Source organism: Agelaius tricolor, unplaced genomic scaffold, assembly GCF_023055355.1.
Source record: "Agelaius tricolor isolate 1412-34295 unplaced genomic scaffold, bAgeTri1.0.p SCAF_7, whole genome shotgun sequence".
Taxonomy (NCBI): domain Eukaryota; kingdom Metazoa; phylum Chordata; class Aves; order Passeriformes; family Icteridae; genus Agelaius; species Agelaius tricolor.
Genome location: NW_027269267.1, coordinates 18289534 through 18311458, shown reverse-complemented (window position 1 = coordinate 18311458; position 21925 = coordinate 18289534). Strand labels below are relative to the sequence as shown.

Genomic DNA, 21925 nt, shown 5'->3' with positions numbered 1-21925 from the left:
CATGGAACTCATGCTGTGAAAAAATGTGTTTATTTTTTTCACATTGACATCTTCGGCTTAGGGAGTAGTTTGAGATTTAACAGGCTGTGTCCTATTTCTTTCTAGGTCTCCTATGTAAAAGCTATTGACATTTGGATGGCTGTGTGTCTTCTCTTTGTCTTTGCTGCTTTGCTGGAATATGCAGCAGTCAACTTCGTTTCACGGCAGCACAAAGAATTCCTGAGGCTTCGGAGAAGGCAAAGAAGACAAAACAAGGTACAGCTGCTCTTTACCTGGGGAGACTGAATGTGCCCTGACTGCCCTGCTCATGTGCAGCTGGTTTCTTACCTCACTCTTGCCCTTGCAGGACAGTCTTTTTCTAAAGTTTCCTTTTGAGTGATTTACTCCTTGATAAAGAGCTCATAATTGGCTGCTGGGTTTATTTGCAGTATATTAAGTTATTGACAAATGTCAGTAATTGGTCACCAATTCCATTTTCTTCTCTTCATGCAACTGCTGAGGCAGCTGGACCTCTACAAATACTGTGCTACTATGTGGCACCACCAGTAGATAAGGAACTATTGGATGCAATGACACAGATAAAAGAATGATATTATCCAGGTGTGATGTCATCAGAACATGCCTGAGATCTGTCTCTTCTAGTGCTGCCCTAGCTATCCTAAAATGGGAGATTTCCTAGGATAGCCATTGCAATGACTGGCAGTTCTGCCCTCACTTTTACACCACCAGCAGCTGGTGTCTTTCCCAGCTGAAACCAGAAAACATGGCCATTTTAAAAAAGGAGAAGGATTAGGAGAATTTCCTCTCTGGATTCTGTAATTTCACACTTTGAGACCAATGCAAACTTCAAATTTTTAGCAAAATACCTCTTTGTAAGTGTCATTATCACAGAATTTTATGCCAGTGACTGACATATAGAAGAGGGGATTGTTTGTAACCTAGATATCAGTCTAGAAATAATTTTAGGAAGACTGTCCAGCTGTGTTGGGTTGTTTTGTTTTGGTTTTTTTTTTTTTCCAGTAAATGGGAAGACAAGAGTAGACATTAAATTGAATTTCATTTGAGTCATGATCATTCCCATGTCTAGAGAATCTGGAACTGTAAACTCTACATATATATTTGCTAGGTGAAGTAAATATTTGCTTGAGCTGCACGAGCACTTCAAGCCACAAATAATGGTTCCCTTTACAAGAGGGATGACAACAATGGCACAGGGCATTTGTATTTTGACAGGTCTGTCTAACAAATGTTCTGTAGCTAATGTAATATTTGATGGATACTCTGGGAAGAAAGCTGTTCTCTAGTTTAATATTATTGTCAGATGAATTGAGATTCCAGTGAAGATTAGATTACAGGAGAGAGCAGAGCTGCTTGCCTGTCTACAGGCCACACGCACTGCCACTGGAAGCCTTTGTTTTCAAACCCAGCATGGCAGCAGCAGAAGCTTCTGTATGGCATCTGTAATTTCATTTTTGGATGCAAGATCTGTTTTTGTGAACAAGTAGCCATCCTTGGTAAGTAACAGTATCCAGTGACATTACTCAAGTTTATGAGATTTTGGTCCATGGAAGTGGTCATTCATCTGCTTCAAAGCTATTATTTTGGTGACTGTGAAAAGAAAGTTATTTAAAACCAAATCATCAGAAGACTTGTGTTTATCCTAAGCCTCGTGGTGCATGGATTCTTTGCAAAATAGGTAACAACATAATTAAATACAAGGAAATATGCAGCTGAGTAAGTGAGACCTATCCATTTGCATAGGCTTGCTTTTTTTCTATGAATCTGCTTGCACAAATTTCAAAATAGGGAACAATGTTACTAAGGCAGTTTCTTTAGGAGGTATTATCTGCACCTCTGTACTTGATTTTGTTTCTCACGATTTTCTCTGTTTATTTTGCCTTGAAAGTGATTCTCATTGTTTTGCATGATGGTCTTCTCTAACCAAGCCATTCTTCTCTTTGCCTGTTGTGTGTGTGTGTGTCGTCATGCTGCTGCTGTGGTATTCCCATTCTTGCTGCTGCTATCTATGCTGACACTCTGGGGACAGGCACAGACTGTGGCTGTTGGGAATGAGAGCGTTGAGTCCGTGCGGCGCATGAATGGCTTGCGGAGCAAAGAGTCATCAGCTTACGGGACAGTGAATCAGATCGGCAATTCAAGTTTGAGGGTAAAGCTGTAGTGAGAAAGAGAAAGCAAGAGAGTTTTAGTACGTGCAACGATGCCATAAATCAGCAAAATGGACCATTTTGATTGGCATCACTGGTAGTCTCTTGCATTCTCTTTGCTAAATGCCCCCAAAATACACAGTGCTGTCCCCAGCATGAACAGCAGTTTCATGTTGTACATTCTTAGGGCCCAGCCTTACGCTTGCTTTTTACTGTGGCTGGGCTATGCCACCCCAATTCCAAACCTCTTAAGGAAAGTGCATGCATATTCAGCAGCTTGGTCCTGTGTAAAGATAGAGTGAATGGGGTGGGGGGAGAGGGCCATAGGAAATGCCTTGAGACAGTAAATCCCACATTGTGTCATGTTTCAGATAAGCGTGTTCCAACAGAATGTGGTATGTATAACAAAATGCATTTTTGTTGCTGTGGTATTTACTCCTGAACTGTCAACCTGCAGCCTTCCTCTTCGTGATGTCCCAAGCTCTGCTTAGTGGAGTATGAATAGCTATGAATGAAAAAAGTATTTCCTTGGTTTCTTTTTATTTGCTTGGAGAAGAGCCATGAAGTTGAAATCTTTTACACCATGCAACGTAGCAGATCAAAACCAATATGATAGCAGCTGATGCATCCAGATTAGGAGTGAGTTGTGGAGGTAATAAAATCAATGATGGAGAAAGAAACAAGCTTAGTGTGCAGCTCACTGCTTGCTACTAGTGGCTGAGGAATGAAATGTGTTCATTTAAATAAAATGGGACTGGGGTTTTAATCTTTCAGGACTTGATTTCCCAGAACAAAAACATTGTCTGAGCCACTCTTGAGCTGTAAAGGGCTTCCAACTTTGATCAAGCTCTGTGAAGTCATGTTATTATAAAATGCAGATGAATTCAGTGAATTTTGTACACTGTAAAGGGACTTAGTAGCTTCCAAAATCAAAGCAAAACCCGCAGTTCATATTACACAGCAAAATTAAGATAGAGGGTTTACAATACAATAAATCATTCACTTTCAGAGCTACATCATCAAGCAGTAGAAGAGAGCCTTACTTTCTGGATACTTTCTATTGTAGAACCAATAATATTTACATATATACAAAAACTGAATATAAAAAGAAAAGAAATCAGGAGCTCTCTAGGAGATATGACCAGTATTAGTATGCTTCCACTGAAAAGCTGATGCATACAGCTACAAAAGAAGTCCAAGTACTCAGTGCTGCATATCTCACCAATTACAAAGTGCTGGTAGTTCAGCTAAAGTTTGTGTAAGTTGTGGTTATCCCCTCCTTTAGGGAAGCTTGCAGAAACCTCTCTTCTCCCTTAGAACATTGTGCATTACACAGACAGCCAGGGCAGTACTCAGAGGGGCTGTGTTGCTGCAGTGCTTTTGCTGCAGAGCCCTAAGAGCTGGAGCTGCTCTGGTATTGTTTTTCCCTGGAGAACTCCCATCACATAACTGATGCGCACTTGAGAGGTCAACAGAGGAGATGTAGCAAGGCAGAGGTTTCTGGAGCAATGCTACCATGATTGCAGCTTTCTGCTCAAGAGAAGGATATTTATGCACAGAAGAGAACATAGGAGCAGAGCCTGTGGTGCCACAAGGAGCCTCACAAGCAGGGAACTTGATTTGTTGAGGTATTGCTCACTGAACCAAAGCTTGAGTTGAATGCAAATGTGAAAGTCGTAGTCAAGAGCAGACAGTGTAAGAGTGTGGTTGAGTATCTATACTGCATCACTCAGTTCTAATCTAGGGAGAGGAAAAAGGTGCTGAAGCTTGACCACAATTCCTGGCTTTGCAACTTGATCTACAAGACAAGAAAATACCTGCTCTCAGTTTTGTAAGCCTGTATCTCTGGCACTGCCTTTGTTATTGTCTGTGCTGGGTCTTGTTCTTCTTAGTGCTGCAACCCTCAGACCAGTTAGTCTAAGCAGACATCTTAAGAGACCATCAAATCTCCTAAATCAAGCATCAGATTGTAAATGTTTTTCTATGGAAAGTCTGGGTTGTATTGTTGATCGTCCAGAAATTGTGTTACAGATGAACCATTTGAAAAGACAGCTTTATCAGGACCTGTTGGCATCTTCCACACACACAAAGTCCCTATATCCTCAGGTTATCAGGGCTTCACTCTGTCTGTCTTCCCCACACAATTTCTCTAGGAGGAAGCATTCAAAGATTGTCCTAAAGGTTCATGTAGTCTTTCTGCTCAAGTTAAATACATCCATCAGTGTAAATAAACTTGTATTCAATACTTGATTGCTGCAAGAAATGGTTGCCTATTTCTTGTATATCATGGTACAATAGAGAGAGTACAGGCTGCAGAAGCCAGGAGTCTAATGGTACTGAGAATGTAGTGAAGTTACATTATATTAAAATATAAATTTTTTATGGTGCCAGATCACTTGAAAGAAAATAACTTATATTAAAAATATGATTTTTAATAATTAGACATTATTTCTTAGTTTTCAAAATGATGGGTTTCCAGGGAAGCAGAACTCTTTACTCAGGTTCAATCATCCCTTTTTGAAAACAATAATTATTATGTTATATGATCAGTAGTCAAAATGAGTCACAGTACACTGGTATTCATATCATCATCTCAAAGATGACTTCCTAAATTATATGTGTGATGGTTACCAGTGTGACCAAGACTAGGGGTTAAGTTTGGGACAATTAGGGTTAAAAGCAATACATTGTAGCTTGAATGAAGAACTGTGCAGCTGGAAGATGTGACAGGTTTAATCCATGTACAGGGAGCACAGAGCAATACAAATAACAATGCTGCAACCAAGGGGGCTCATATGCATGCAGATTAGCAAAGGGGTCACAAATGGTGTTTTCAAATGAAAGAGCTGGGACTGGGACTAAGTGTGATTACAGAAGCAAAGGATAACTCTCTAAGCAAAGCTGGAAGCACCTGGTCAAATTCTTCAGAGAATTGTTGGCCCTTGGATGGAGCTGCCAGTGGTGAAGCAAGTACCACAAAAGCCCAAACAAAGTTACTGAGATAATACAGTATTTCTACCTTTCAACAGGACAAGAGATATGCATTGAGCAACACCAGCTTCTATAGACCATCTCTATCATTTTAATCATACTGAAACCCCTCTTTCAGATCCCCCAAATAATTTTCTAAGGTTTTCTAGACTTGCCCCTAGCAAAAAAATCAGTGCTTTCAGCCTGACTTTGCCTTTAAAGCACTTGGCACTGCTGTCCCTGGTGGGAATGTTTTCCTGCTGTCACCGTGCGCAGCGCATTCGGCGGGAGGATGTGTGCGCTCCGCGTTATGTAAGGTGCCGCATCATGTGAATAATGGAAGTGCTCAAGGAAAGCCCTTTTGCTGAGCTATTTTTGGTACTCACTGAACAAGCTCAAACACACGAGTTTCATTGTGAAAAATAGGAATCTGAGTCTGAATGGCTCTTTCTCTCTCTCTCTCTCACATCTTGCTCACTTAATGGATTAAAGCGCAGTAGCTTCTGCTGTAGATAAACACCCTCAAGATACTGTGGTTACTTTTATTTCTCCAGGGCAATTGCATTAGTGCTTTAATGTAACTGTGTAGATAAAAATCCAGTAGAGGATAAACACAAAAATTTATCATTTCGCTTGAAGTTATAGTCCCACATACAACTGCAGTGAATATTTAGCTGTAGTTAAACAATAGACACAATTCGCTGCATCATGTTGCCATGTCACTTTGTGGCTTTGTCTGAATGTCCTTTTCTGTCTTTTTCTATTGAGCATGAATAAGCTAAGAATGGCCCTAGTTAATATCAGTGGAAGTATCTGTATTGTTTCTAAATGGACATACCTCACATACTTTAAACATTTAAAAAACCCCGTCATCTCAAATTTGAAAATTATCTTGATATAAATCCTTAGTCTAGCTCTAGGCACAAATCTAGAGAAATAAGTTCCCAAAGAAAGAGCAACCTGTAGGAAAAAAAGCAATTCAGCCATGGGGGTGGTATCCAAGCAATGGATCAAAAAATTCTAATAAGAGCAATCTGACCAAATGGAGACACTAAGTTTACTGGAAATGTAGATTTTTCAGTGAAAAGCAGACACAGACAAAGAAACAGTGGAAGAGAAAAATTGGGTTTCATAGTGTCCTGTTAACAAGGGTAATTGAAAGAGAAATTGAAGATTTTTCCCTCCCCTACTGGAGAAGGGAAGGTTAAAAATTCTAAACAATTTACTGTGTTTTGTGTGTTTTATTGCATCAGACACAAAAAGATGATGGACTATGGTGGGGTGGATTTTTTGCCCCAAACCAAGAAATAAAGGAGAAAATGGATAGTTGCATTTCAAGGGAGAGAATTCTGAAAACCAAATAAAAAACCATGAAACATTCTGTAACAACAGGCAGACTAATTTATGGAACATGTCATATCAGTTCCTGAGAAAGTCCCAAATATCTAAACAATAACTGAAGTGGGTAAAGTGCTAGTGCACAAGCTGGAGTAATGGAATCCAGGTACCAGAGTAGAAGAAAAGACAGGAGAACAAAATCAGGAGAAAAAATTAGAATTTCTGGGGGGAAAAAACCCCAAACAAACAGCGCCAAACCAAACCAAAAAGAAGCGACAGCAAACCAAACCAAACCAAACCAAACCAAACAAAAAAAGAAACACAAAGAAAATGAGAACAAGGATCCATGGCTAATGTTGAAAGGGTGGAAACCAGAGAAGTGGATAACTGGTGGGGAGAAGGTAAGGCTGCAGAATGATGAATTTTTATACCCCCTGAATTTGTCAGCAGTACAAGTGGTACTCTGTGGGGCAGGGGACAGATACTGAAACTGTAGGGACCATGCATGGCACCAAAGCAGCAAGCAAGCGGGACATGATGCAGTATAATTACTCACATTGCCCAGCTTCCAAATACTTAAACAAATTATTCCTTATGGTCTAATAGGATAGGAACAGCACATAAGCTACAGAACAGAAATATTACAGTATTTCCAGTCTAGGGTGATGAAGTGACTGTGTGCCGTACCACATGGGACAGGTAGGACTGGAAAAGTCAGGAGTACTGGATAGTTTTTTCTTGTTTGCTCAGTAGTGGAACTTTGCTTTAGAGACTCTGAGTCCTCTCTTGTACCTACCCAGCATGCAGTGGCTGAGACAATCAGCTCTGAACTGACAAGCCTTAGAGACTGAAGTTTGCACTTCACTCAAGTGCGTTTGTCCTGGAAGTTACTCATGAACAGCAGGAGACACACCAAAACTCTGCAGTTTTCCAGCTCATGAAAGGTACGCTCCAGCTGGGTGCAAATGTCTTATTTCTTATTATACCTAGGGGAGAGTGCAAACTGAAAATAGGGCAAAGGAAGTTAGAAAGAGACAGGAAATGTTCTTATTTTGAAGCTTTAAAGCAACAAGTAGCTTTTCAAGAAGCATCTGCCTCAGGCACCAGATACAATAAATCCGTGGTTCTCTGGGCTAATATAAATCCAGATCCGGCTTGCTCAGGACTAAAGCCCACATGGAATTGCATAGACTGAAGGTAAAAGCCGAGAAGCGCTCTTTGCCACATGGAGATGTGTATCCAGTTTATTAGCTTGAGACAGGACCCTGCCGGTGGCAGCAACCACCCAGGAAGCAAAGAGCCCAAAGCACGCCTGCCCGTAGGGTTTTATGCCCCACGTGATGGGGCGGGGAAAGCAGACTGTGGCCAATGGGATAACATTAGGGCAGGGCAAGGGGAGGGGCCACCTGTGGGACAGACCACTAAGGGAGGGGGGTATGGGTACAAACCATGTGCTGAGAAAGGGGGAATAAACGGTCCACATGACCTCACATACCCAGTAAAATTTTCCCATCACCAGGGTAAAAATACCAACTAAATAAGCTATTTAGTGCACTACAACAACCAGATTTTTGTTTTCCAGATTATTTTAGAAAATGGTGATTCTTTCATTGAAGGTGTTCTGGCCCACTTAATTTCATGGGAAAAAAAAAAAAGCAGTGATAAAATTGTCAAATATATGTTAATGATAAAAAATATAAGGAAAGTAAACTTCAGAAGGAGTATGTTTAACCTAAGCTGCCCTACCCAAGACTCCAGACAGAGAGTGAAAAACTATCACAATCCCAAGATATAGGCTTAGGCAGCATGGGAGACAACCTCACCCCAAACTGGCTCCTTTTTTCTTTCCTTGTAGGTAGCTTATCTTGACTCTTTCCAGGCCAGAGTCAGCACCCAGTAAGGCCTTGGTGTCAGGGTTTCTCACTGCAGTGATGGCCAGGTCCTCTTTCCAATGGAGGAAGTGAAGACACCAGGAGTGGAGCAGTTTCTGATCCATCATTGTCAGGCATCTGTCATGATGCTTCATATCAGTTCTGAGTTCTGTCCCAAGCCTCATTTTCAACAGAAAAAAAAAAAATATTTCAGTGTTGGTAAATATAAATTAGTATTTCTACAAGAGAGTGAAGAGGTTGAGCAGCTAGAGCCAAGCATAATGCAGGCTGAGAATGCCAGCACTCTGTATCCATGTATTACTACCCTCACTAGCAGCCCTGCTCGCCCTATGGATCTCCAGAGCATACTACACCAGTTGTATCAAATTACATGGAAACTGGTGAGATGGGCAAGTGTTCAGTAGGATCCATGAAATGCATATTTACATCTGACCCAATTAATCCCCTTCTCCACAGGGGATAGAAGCTGCTGTTTGAATGTAATTAATTGTGAAGCATTCTGTAATGATGTTGTCCAAATGGCATTGTTCAAAACCAAATTGTATTAACCAGACTGCTGAAAGCTCATTCTCTCTCAAGTCTGAAAAACTTCACGGGTTCCCGTAAAATCCAGTTTTTACAGTACTTTTAAAAAAGTAGTGTTGAAATAATTTATTTCTTCACCTTTTTTTTTTTTTTCCTGGGGGAAAACAGCCTTGTTTATAGTCATTCCTGTTCAAGTTGACAGATTTTCTTATGGCAAACTGATTACTCAGAGCCTGATTCTGACACATGTGGCTTGATTTAATGATCAGATGTGTTTATTCCTCTTTATCTACTGCTGGAGAAAGATGCTATTTACTACAGTATGATAAATTGTACTTGGGTATTTCTCTTGTAGCCCAATATTTTAATTTGTTTGGTTGGTTGGTTGGTTGGTTGGTTTTTTGTTGGTGGTTTTTGTGGGTTTCATTTTTGTTTGGGTATTTTTTTTTGGTGGGGGATAACACTAATCTTGCACTGCGTGTTACTGGGAGTAGATGGATAGGATAGGTGAGGAAGGAGATTTTCTTTTCTACAACATGAGGAGGGGGCTATGGGTAGTTGCACTGGAAGGAATTAACACATTGGAACCCTACATATTCTGAGCACTTGTTGCTGAGTCTTGCCAGAGTCCTCAAAAAGACTTATTTCGAGTTGGGAACACCTGAAAACTCCATGCCAAGCCAAACCATAAGTCACTCACTAAAAGTTTACTCACTTCCACTCTCTGTGAGCTCCCAGCGGTCTCTCAGAGCTGTCCTCTGGCTCTTCCCACACTCCACATCTTCACTACAGCTGGATCAATGTCAAGAAGGACTTACTATTGAAAAGCTCTGTTTTCCAGTGGCTGCTTGAATATATCTGGCATACTGAGCATGTCAGAGTGTTTTTAGCTCCTGGAGAAACAGATTGGAAAGGTCAGGAAATGCTGCTGTGTTTGCCAATACACATGAGGTGCCAGAAGTCCAGAATCCTACCTGTGAATTTCTGCACTGATCCTGTAACTTCTCTCTGAGCAAGGACTCTTAAAGTCATTTAATTTCTAACTTATATATGTAATTTTTTAAACAGATACTGTGTGTGCATTTGTACATACAAATAATCCACTTGCATAAGTGCAAGTTTTTCACCAAGGGTCCAAGGTTTTATTTTCTCTGCAGTAACATGACAAGATTCTTAGGAGACATGACACCTTTGCTTTCATGCTTCACCTCATTCTCTTCAAGTGGTTCTCCATGTGTGTTGTGATATAACCCTTTCTGCTAGTCATGTGGAAGTGCTTTGCCTGTGACTCATTCCTTTTTCTGCTAAGCCTTCCCAAGCCTGCTGGTGGTAGAGACTTGCTTTCAGGTTCTCTGTAATCTTCATCTGTCAAAAGAATAGCTACTTTAGAATAAAGATCACAAACTCTGTTCATTAGAGATTATCTAAGTTGCACAAATGTGAGACCTTGCACACCATTCTAGTGAAGAAAGTTGTGTATTTCTTCTTCAGGAAGTAAAGTCTTACAGGCATCTGCAAGTAGCAGCCTTGGCACTCTCTAGCACAAAGTTTCCATGAAATTTATCTATCTTTTGTCTGTTAACTTATGCCAGCTTTCTTTTTGACTTCCTCAGTGGGATCAGGCACCAAGTCTACTCATTTGCCCCATCAGCAGAATTTTCATCTTCTAGGCTTTTTTTGTGTGCCGATCCTCACAGGAAGACAAATTCTAGCAAGTCTAATAAAGCATGATGCCACTACAGGCTGGTGAGATAGAGAGAACTTGTGCATCACAGGATGCTCTTTTACAGCCCTTGGTAACTTCTGTTTGTAAATCCTTCAAGATGCTAATGTTCTTTTTTCACCATTACACACCTAGTTAGATGAATTAAGGGGTATTTGTCTGGTGCAAGTGCTTCATTGCATGTCCAAAATGGGTGGTGTATACACCAATGAGTGGATAGTCAGGTCTTCTGAAAAATCACTATGTGCTCCTGTTCAGTAGTTCTCCTGCCCTACTAATAAGTTATATGGGTTTTACTTATAACCTTCCAGTGGCTCTTGCAGAAGACAATGGCCTTTCTTTCAATATTTACAAGCTCTTGCCTCATCCCTTCCAGAGGAATAGAGGCAAATTATGCACTGATTTGACTGCAGTTTCCTTGTTTGACCATAATGACAGTTGATCTTCCTTCAGACAGGTCCCTCCTGGGGTACAAACAAATACCTCCAAGGCATTTATTTGGAACAAACATACACACACACACGTGTGTGTGTGTGTGTGTGTGTGTGTGTGTGTGTGTGTGTGTATGTGTGTGTGTCCAAGACCAAAATGCAGAAGTGGAATAACTTATTTTAGATACTATTCTCCCTCTATTAGCTTTACACTGTATTTCCCACAGAGGTCTCTGGATTTCTTTTGTGCCTGTCTGCTTAGTAATTGCCAGTTTTCCCATATATTGGCATATCCTGCCATGCCCAGGCTTCAGTTTCCCTGAATTTTTTAATTCTGGTTCTCCTTTTGAGCATCTTACAGTTGGGTATCATGCTTCTCACTCCAGGTAGCCTCACCAATATTTCCAGCTATGAATTCTCAAGCAAAATTAAAGAGGATTAGGGATTTTAAAATTTATCTGCTACTTTCAAAATTATTGCTCCATATAGCTTCTTTGTTAATTACTTCTCATCTGTTTCCTACCAAGCATGAGCTTAGATGCTCATCCTCATTTGCAAAGCTGTTTTTTGGTTTTCCAACCTACCCACTGTGTTTTTCATGTAGCATTTGTTTTCAGCTTTACCTTTCTAGCTAGCAACAGTCTAATTTCTTATCATGGACCCCATAAAACTGGATTCTTATCAGAAATAAGATATATCTCCATTACAGATTATTTTTAAATGCTTATAAACACTCATTTTAGTAATGCCTATGGAAAGGAATAACATTGAATTTAGATTCTTATTTTCAGGTTTACATCTTAGGAAAAACAGACTTGTCACCCTTTCAATCTTAACATGCAGCATTATAGTGATAAAATGAAAGGATTTGGTTGGAACATTTATTTGGGTCATTATCTGGACTTTTGAGTTAAATAGCCAGTGTAGCTTTGAAATTCATGAGGCAGTTGTTCAGCAGCTGGCCATATCTCTGTGCTGTGGGAAGCTCCATCTGGAGATCACAAACTCCAAGAAGGCTGTCCTGTGTTGGGCCAGGGCTCTGCCTTGATGGGAAGCTCTGTGTGACAGCAATCTGTCCTTGGTGCATCCTCCTGGGCTCCAGGACTTTGCAGCTCAAGGACTTTCTAAACCAGAGGTGGTATTTTTGTGATGAGCAGCCTTTGCTATTTATGGATAGAGCAGTCAGTTCAATGTGATGATTCATGAATTATTAAAATACTTTTTTAAAACTTGCTATGAGTTGTTCATATTAGGTCTGCATCACTTGTGAGATTAGGAGTATGTATGGCCACTGGAGCCAATGGGAGTGCAGGCTGGGAGGGAAAAGGGTATTGGAAGCGGAGGAAGATCTGGTGTGAGGTGAATCCAAAGATAGAAATGACCAAAGCTCTGCATTAGATGAAAGCAAACAGGATGACTAATGTCTTTGCAAACTGTAGTGCACATCCACATGTTTGGTGGGTATTTGTCATGAGCAAAGTAACCCTGAGTTCAGTGACTGTGCCTGCAAGGAGGGCAGGCTTGAAAGACAAAGGAGGGGAGACAGTTGCGCTAGTTTTCTTTCCTTATCTGATGTATTTCTGTTTGCACAATTACACAAACAATAGCAGGAACAAAATCAGCACATTTAGGGATTTAGAACAAGACAATTTCATTCTGCCATTTCAGGTTTCTCTGATGGTGGATGGGGGGTGACTGGTGCTCCTTAGCTCAGGCAAAGAAGAAAAAGCAATGGGGAAAACAAGATTATTTGCTCTCATAATTAAAAACATTTAAAAAGGAAATCATTAAACACTAAGTCATTGCTGCTGTTCCAAACCTTCACCTTGGCTTTAGACTTTATGTAAAAGCAATTGACTATCTAGCTGTTGCAGTTCTCTTTTAAAATGTCTTTGAGAACTGACATTTTGTTCCTTATCTTGAAGATGTCCTAGATTTGTCTGTCATGAACTCTAGTGGAGTCAGTTTTATATTTTTTGCTAATGGGGTAACTGTTACCTGTGCTAGATGTTCATGCAATGGAGACACAAAATGTACTTTTTTCCTTGGGAACCGGACAGGAATGTGAAGAAAAAATAATAAAATAGTCAAGAGTGGGTAGCTTTTTTCAGGCACAGAAAATGTTGTCTTGCTTCCTAAATGTAAATACTCCTTTTTTTCAAGTTTGCACAAAAATGTTTTTCCCCAAAGACATGACAGCTCTTTTAAGATGCTCTGGTGCTGTATGCTGCTGTTCCTTGACTTCTAGATACTGGGGATGCCTGTTTATGTTGCCTGTCTCTTATTTGCTCTTTGATCTTTGTTCACTTTCCCTTGCGGCTTATATTGTGTTATTTTGTTGTAAAAATAATCTATTTGAATTTTACTTCTTGATGCATGGAGACTGCTGCTTTTGTCACACTTCTCTGTACTGTTACTGCTTTCCTCTTTGGTGAGTTCTCTTGTGAGTATTTGCGTAGCTGGGGTTGAATATCAGACTTATATCATGACAACAGATCTTTTTCATCAGATGCTGTATTTGAATCTAACAGCTGCTATTCCATGAATATTTTTTGAAGCCCATGTGAAGCTTAGTGATGTTTTTATTGCATGTGGCATACCTGCCAGTGTTCTCAGCACCTCACTTTTTTCCTGTCACCGCTGTGTGTTCCTTGCTGCCGCACCTGACTCTTGTGAGTCTGTCAAATATTTGCCTCCTTTAGCTATGAAACATGAACCCCATTCTCCCATGGTGAGGTCTCATTCATCTGAGGGGAGATAGAAAGGCATTTAGCCAAAAGCAGCATACCCCAGGGGTACAGGGGTGCCCAAAGGGTAATCAGTATGACATGGTGGGATGTAAGTTTTGACCTTTCTTTTACCATGTCTTCCCTCCTTGCCTTCAATTTCAGAGTGAAGATGTCTTAGGAATTGGTACCATATAAATCTGGGGATCTTTTCTGCTGGCAGCTTTCAAGCCCTTGAAGCAAAGAGGCTTAGACTTTAGCCTCTTTGCATTTTTAAAGCTTTACAATTTAGAGGAAGCTGTTTGGCCTGGACAGTGATTGATTTCTATTCTGTTCTTCAGACTACAAATACAGAATTGTAGGATGGCAGGGAACGGGACCAGAAGAGCCCTTGAGAGCCAGCTGGCAGAGCCAGCACCAGGCAATGCACTGGACAATTTACAGTCGCTGAAAATATTAATCAGTGCTGTTAAACATTCCTCTGTAACGTGCCCAGTATATCAGGAGTGAGTTTAAAAGAGATTTGTCAGGGATTGCTCCTAAAGGAGAGTGTGAGTGTGAATTATATCTTTTTTGTAGATGTGCTGACCCACAGTTGAGTATTTACAATTTACATCCTGTAATTCTCTTTGACTTGCAAGTACTTTTGGAGCAAAGGTGAGTAAAAAAGTCTCTGAACAATTTACCATTCTGGACAGAAATAGTAATAGGCTCTTTCTGTCCTAACAGTGTTTGCTTCCCCTTCCTTCTGCAGCAACACAGATTACAGCTGCAGATATGCTGCTGAAATACAGCTACACAGGTTTGTATTTTGTAACTCATGCCAATCTTCTACTGAGATGCCTGATTTTCTGTTTGTGGGATTTCATTCTTTCTCAGCTGCCCTTTGCCCTTCAGCCCCTTTTAGAGGCTGTCCCAGACTTTAACTTCTGTCTGGACTGAGGAAGCAATTTCTCAACATGTAGATGAGGAGCCAAGATTAATCCAATACTTATTTTGACAGAGATATATAAGCTATAAATGCATTATACAGTCTAAAAACAACCTGCCTGAGCAATTAGCTCAGTAATTCAGACATTTTAAAACAGTGGCAGAAGAACAGAGATATGGATTATGACGCACAATGATTTAGGTTATTTAATAGAAAGCATGCAGAATTTTAATTACATTCAGGACATTTTACATTTGCTGCAAGTACTCATGTGGGTTGCTAATGTGACAACCATGGTATGACGAGGAGGGTCCACACAAGGCAAGACTTGAAACCTGGCAGATAGGAATACAGAGACAAGTGCATTTCAGGCCTGCAAGAGAGCACATTTCTGAAATGAATATGTGACAAGAGGGAAGTATTGGATTTCTGTGTGAGGAGCTGACAAGTCAGACAAACAGCAGCCATGTATTATCTGTGACGGTGAAAAGATCACATCACTTGTAACCTTTGAAGCACCAGGGAAACCGAACGCGGCGTCATTTTATAATGATCTAAGAGAGAACCCGCTCTTTCCTTTCCCTCCCTGGTTATATATAGCTGTTAGAGAGAGCCCTGCTGAGCAGAAAATGGAGCATATGATCAAGGGCAGTCCAGTGAGTCAATTTACTGACTAATACTGTAGATTATCATGTCAAATATATAGCGCCAGCAGTATGAACAATAATGAAGCCTAGTTTATTTCTTTCCTGTAAATTGAAATGAAGATGTGATTGGAATTGTCACACCTTGGATATATGAGCCATATTCTCTTAATCATCCAAAACAAATTGCTTTATTCTTTATAGTGACTTCTATTTTAGGATCCATTCCAAAACTGGCAAGCTGAAACCATCTATTTAAATGTGTGAAACATGTTTAAAATATCCTCTAGACCACTGTCCCCTCAGGTGATGGTTCAATGGTCTCACACTTTGAAATACCTGCTCCCTTCAGACCCAAAGAAGGGACAACTCAGCCTTTCATCCTGTGGGAAGAAATCATTCAGCACAGCACCATGCAGAGACACCCTAAATGAACTCCAGTGTCATCAGTAAAACATCCAGCTGTGAAGCCAACAGGGCAAAACACTCATGGAAACCCCAGATGGCCATTGAAGGGAGCCTTTCCTTGCCTGGTTTTCTATTTTCCTATATCTCAGAGTGTCAATGAGCAATTATGAGGGGGATGTTGCCAATATTGTGCAGTCAGTACTGGGTAAAACTGATCACTGCCTGAAGAGAATTTACAGTTAAGCAACCTGCTAAAAATTCCATTCCAAACAGAAGGAATTAATTTTAATTTAGCTGTACAATACCAGACTTGCGTTTTAGTGGTTTCCAGGTCCCAGGTGAAAGTCTAATTGCCTTTGGGTCCGTCAAAATTTGAATGGGAGCAAAAACTTAGGAAATTAACATTTGAATTGCAAATTACTGCCATTCCTTCAGGGTTAAGAATCATAATCAATGTTATTGATTTCCAAAGTCCTTTGTCTAAGAGATGAGTAACTGAAGAGGCTTTTACTGTTTGCTAACAGTAAGTCACAAAACCCAAATATTGCATTCTGTTAAGTATAATTTCCTGAAACTGGTAAGTAAACTTTTACAGAAATTAGCAGAGTGTTATAAATTTAGCACATATAAGGAAAAGCAGATGGTACTGCTGTGATTGGACATGTCATTGGAGTATTCCAGAGCATGCCAAGTCTTTAATCTCTTACTATTTGCATATACTACCACATTACTCACTTTTCAGTAGACTAGAACATGTATTATGCAAAAACAACAACTCTTTTTACTGAGCTTTAAACTTAGAATAAAAACAAAATTCCATTTGCTGGTTTTGCAGCACTCATGATCATTTTCCAAAGCCTCCAAAACGTTCCTGTTGCATATTCTGGGTGGTCAGAACACAGTCACAGATTGCTGCATGGGCCCACGCACTTGGTGATCCTCAGCTTTCTGTGCCAGCAATGGGACAGGCTGTGTGTCATGAGCAGTAGATCAAATGAGAAGCATCACATTTCAAAATGCTTTATGGTACTGGAAACTCTTTGAGCGATTATCAACTCTGTGGATTTCCAAAAGCAGATGGTTTTAATTAAAAAAAAAAAACAAACAACCAAAACCAAACAAAAACCCCAACACCAACAAAAGAAAACAAAATCTAATTCCTGGCTACTCTTAAAAAATGGAGTAACACCTATCAGTTTAGAGGTGGTCTTGCCAAGGTGGAGTTCTACTTTATGGCTTGCCTTTTCTTTGGAGGAAGATAATTTAGCTGCTAAGAGCAGAAGGGGCCACAGCAGATAGGACCTAAGGAAGGAACTGAATTTTGCAAGCAAAAGGTATGGGCCACATATAAGGAAAACAGTGAGGATGAAAGCATCAAAGAGGAGGTAGGCAAAAACAGGTCTGGGAGGCAAAATGTGTCAGAGAAAAAAAAGTTAAAAAGGAGTTAAAAAGAGAAGAGACAGTCACAGAAATAAGCAGACAGGGAAGCAAAAGACCAAGAGTAGATATCAACTTTCCTGTGTTTCACATTAGGGGTTCTAAGACCCCGTTCGTGTTTCCAGCTCAGAGGACAACAAATCAGTTTAATGCCCACCCATTCTGATTGTACAGTGTGTGTGATATCCTACTGTGCAGAATGTAGGTTGTCACCAAACACCTCTTGTCTGCTCCTGCCTGCTACTTATGGAGCTCTTGGATGCTCAGGGAAGTAGAAACCTGAGTTGCCAGATCTCCCTGTCTCTCAGGGTGCTCCTGCTTTGCTTTGTTCTTTGGCTTATTGGCATGTGTCCTGAATTCCATCCTGCCCCTGGTGCCATCCCTTCTCAAAAGTGGAACCTCAAGGTCAGGAAGCTCAGGCAGCCACAGTGAGTCCTGACCTCTTCCATGTACCTCATGACAGGCTTCTCCAGAGCTCTGGCACTGCAAACACTGTTTTAGAATCACTCCAGGGCATAACAGATGAAACATACAACATGCATGTCTCAGAAGGCTGCTGGCATAGCAACCCTTTATTTTGTGCTATCTTTGTGAGCTGTCCTTTAGGTAAATTAACCAGAGAGTTATTCTCCTGTTTTCCTTGATATTCTTGAACAAAACTTGAGTTCAGATAAGCATCTGAGATCTTCTCTGAAGAACACCTTTTCCAGTGCTTCCATATTTCATCTGTTTGTACCTCTCAGTACTGACTTCTCTCATACACAGTTAAATCTCTTGTTTCAGGTTATCCTTGTATCACTTCTGCCAAGTAATAAAAGGCCATCACCAGGAGATCTGTTGCTTAGTTACTGGTCTGGGCAGATGGTCCTCCTGGAAAAATGTCAGCATCCCACCAAAGAGCCTATTATGGGTAGAGAGGACTGGGAAGGTTTAATGACCACTGCCTGTGTGATCTGTATTCTTGCTCCTCAGAACTACTGCAGGGGAAAGCTAGTGTAAAGTTAGCATTTTGAGAAGTTATTAAAATTTAATAATTAATAAATTCTCGGGAGAGTGCCCTTAATCTTAAAATAGAATAAAAATGTTCTCAGTAGGTGAACTTGCCACTAGCTAATGCCTTCAGGGAATACATTAGAGGACTAGATTAAGTAGTTGCCCACACCTATATGCAGGTTCATATATCTCCATGGTGGGTGCATGCAGACTGCATGTGTGTGTATATGTGTGTGTGTGTGTGTGTGTGTAATACACAGTAAAAGAAAAACCATCAAACCCATTTTAAATTAAATATTATTTAATTTCCATTGTATGCGTACTTCCAATGACCTTCTAGAATTTGTGGGCTTATTACTTACCAGATGAGAAAAAACACCCAATAATTCCATGTAGAGATTGCACTGTCAAGTTGCTGTAGCATTGAGTGTCATTGATTTTTACCTCATGATGAATGTTTATTTTCCTGAGAATAAATAACACCAGAATTTTATAGAGCAACCCTCACAGAAGCAAATAAAAAATGAAAATACAGAAGTCTATATGTGTAGTAAATTTCTAATACATTCAAACAGTCAAGATGTTTCTAAGATGCAACAATTTCTTTTGGAAGCAAGTTTGAAGGGCAGATAACTGGCAATTTTTTTATTTTTTTATTTAAGCCAATGATGCTTTGGGCCTGTGCAAGAATAGCTAGAGAAATCCAGATTGAGATCTTGAATAACAACAAGAAATAAATGATATGGAAAGCCAGAAAGAGTAACTTGTGTAATAGAAGATAAGGAAATGAAACCAACCCCAAAACATTATTTATTGGAAGCCTGGTATTAAGAACTGATAACTGGAAAAGAAAGGCTTATCCCTTCAGGAACAAAAAACACCCAAAACCAAAAATAATGACAGAAACAAAGTGCCCCCCACAGCCTCCCCTGACTAAATTTATAAAATTTGCATGTGAACACTTTAAGATTATTCAAATATTCTTGACTATTTTTAGCTACAAAATTTAAATTATTAATGCAATTTGCAATATTTAATTCATTTTGTTCAGTATTTGCATGAATTAAATGCATGAATGTCTGAGACAGCCCTGGTAAACTCTGCCTGCATTTGCTGGGGTTCATTCTGGGTGTTTGCTGTAGAAAATGGCTTGAAAGTGAGAGTCCACCACCAGAGAGGCAAAAATCCTTTTCCTCTTCCTTCCCTTTGCTGTCCCTTCCTCTGCTCCTTCCTGGCACCAAGCAGGAGACCTCAGCAAGGGGTGGGGATGCCTCAGGCCCCAGCACTTCATCCCCACCCTGGCCCAGGCAGGGAGGACAGTGGCTGCAGGATGGGCTGCACATCACCCCAAGGAATGGGGGAGCTGAGGCAACCAACACCTGAGCCATGAAACATGCCAGCAATATATTGTTCTTGAGAGTAATCTGCATGAATCCAATCATGAGTGTTGTTTATGGGCCCTGTGTGTACATCTATTTCTTTTTTAATTTTGACTGACTGACTAATCAGGAACTCTGAGATGGCACAGCCAGGGCACAGGAGTGGTCTAGCAAAGTCTCCTAGAATAATTGCAGTTAAAGAAGAAAGCACTGAGAAATTTCACAAAGGTGTGATAAAAATCATCCTCCCCAATGTATTTAAATCTGCTTTGAGAAAAGGACCAGAGAACTTGATGGGAAAAGTCCTGTTGATAGGGTAGCTCAGGTATTTGTGACTGGGGTATTTGGGCAGGGGTGTCCCACATGTTGCTGTGGCAGCTCCCCCATGCCTGTCACCCACCTGGGGACACCCTGTGCCCTTGTCCTGTGATATTGACCCTGCAGCAGGTTTCAAGGAGGGAGAGAGCTGAAGTCTGAGGCTCAGGCTTGAACACTGCTGAAAGGAGGAAGGTGAGAGTCTGCTCACCTCTCCTGATGTAGACATCTTGCAGAAAGCAAGAGAAAACGGAAGAAGTGAATTTTAGGTACATTTCCATTGGTGTTTCAGGTTTTTGATCATCTAAAATTTTAGCTAATGTAGTCTTGCTTGATATTGTTTAGTTTGATGTGCACATTAAGAGCTGTTTCATGTTCTAGCTGAAATAGTCACGTATTTAAACACCAGCTTTGCATTTTACTCAGCCTTGCATGCAGACAGAATGAGCAGAAGTCAGTTGCCCTTTATCCAACAGACTTCTGGTCAGAGCAGATTATCCTTCAAATCTAGGTCACCACCATGTATTTGTCTGATGTAAAACAGAATAATGTGCCATTCCCACTGATAAAGTGGCCAACCTCTTCTTTCTTTGGAGAGAGACTAGCAGAAGTTATCCAAGAGCAGTCAAGTCTCCTGACTTTACAGTCCTGATAGAATTTAATATCCAGTCAAATTATACTTATAAGACTCACTCTATCTGAATATTTTAAGGCATAACCTTCCTTTAAAATAAAGGGAAACAAGCAACTAAGACTGTGTCAGGAATCAATCTACTGGTTTTTTAGGAGGAATGACTCCCTATCATAACATTTATGGCACTTTGCAAAGCAGTAGTTCATCTGGTTCTCCCTCCCCTAAAATGAAAACATTCGTCATATTAAATATAAAAATTGAAATATATTAAGAAATTTTCATTAATTGTGTTTGCAAAATTTAGAGACAGAAGCCTTTCTTTACTAAAGAAAAAGTGGTTTGTTTTTTTTTTCTGGCAAACCACTCACCCTTACCAACTGTATAATCTTTAATATTAAAGCAATTTTTGAAAAAATTTGATTCTACTTATAGATATTTCAGGGCAGGAAAATATTTTTGCTCACAACATGTTTAAATTATGTTACTCTTTCAGTTGGATAATGTTCAATTCCTACTTGAAAAGGGCGAAGCTGCATTAACTACCATTTCATTATTGCATTAACAACAGTTCACTTGCTGTTCTTACAGACTGTGTAAGTAAATCACTCATGCTTCAGAGACTTTTTTGCTGTTTATTGGAGACAGACCATACTACTAAACACAGGTTTCCAAAACAAGCCTAAATTTGTGCATTGGAAACCCTCACCAAAGATAACAATGACCAATTTCACTTCCATTAATTAAAATGCCTATTTATAGTACAAGGTCTGTTTTACTTAGACTCCATAAGGCACGAGGGTTCAAATGAGAGCAAAAGCAAACCCCAGTGAGCAGGAAAATTGCTGTTAAGAGAGGCAGGAACAGGGTGAATACCACTGTCACATGCAGAATGATGGGTCCTGATGGAGTGTCATCTTGCAGTAGGATTAGCCAGAGACTGTGTTTGATTAAACATCTTGGTGAATATTTAGAAAAAACTATATTTAAACCAAATTCTGGAAAGTATTTAGTCTATAGTTTGGGCAGGATTGAAGTGAGAAGGTGACAATTTTACATCACCTTCTGCTCCTCTGAAGTCTGGATTAAGAAGGAGTGGGAATGACATCTGGCATAGGTGAGCTGACATCCAGAGCTTTTCAGGCTGTAAGAAATCAGAGAAGTTTGTCAGCATCCTGTGATATCACTTTCCAAACACAGCTTTTCTAAGATGAGATCTCATCTCTTTTCTTCTTCCTTATACAAAATAAAAGGCCTTTACCATCCTTGCTGCTCCTCTTTGTATTTTATCTACTTCTGCTATGTCTTCACTAGGATTGAGTGGCCAGAAAAACCTCTATCTGTCCAAAAACTGATCACTCTGTGAGTAGATAAAATGGCAGAATGGTATTTTCTGTTTGTTTGCCCATTTCCTGAC

At 40.1% G+C, this 21925-nt stretch overlaps 1 protein-coding gene across 8 annotated transcripts in view; it reads left to right on the top strand.

Annotated features, from left to right (window-relative positions):
* Positions 1 to 21925, top strand: part of GLRA2 (glycine receptor alpha 2) — a 121513-nt gene that overhangs the window by 92413 nt on the left and 7175 nt on the right. For 6 of the 8 annotated variants that reach the window (XM_071430497.1, XM_071430491.1, XM_071430495.1 and 3 more), the window contains exons 8-9: positions 106 to 255; positions 2048 to 2167. In XM_071430497.1, the coding sequence (XP_071286598.1) occupies positions 106 to 255; positions 2048 to 2167 (270 nt within the window). The remainder of the gene's footprint in view (positions 1 to 105; positions 256 to 2047; positions 2168 to 21925) is intronic. The other 2 variants (XM_071430494.1, XM_071430492.1) reach the window with 1 other exon arrangement.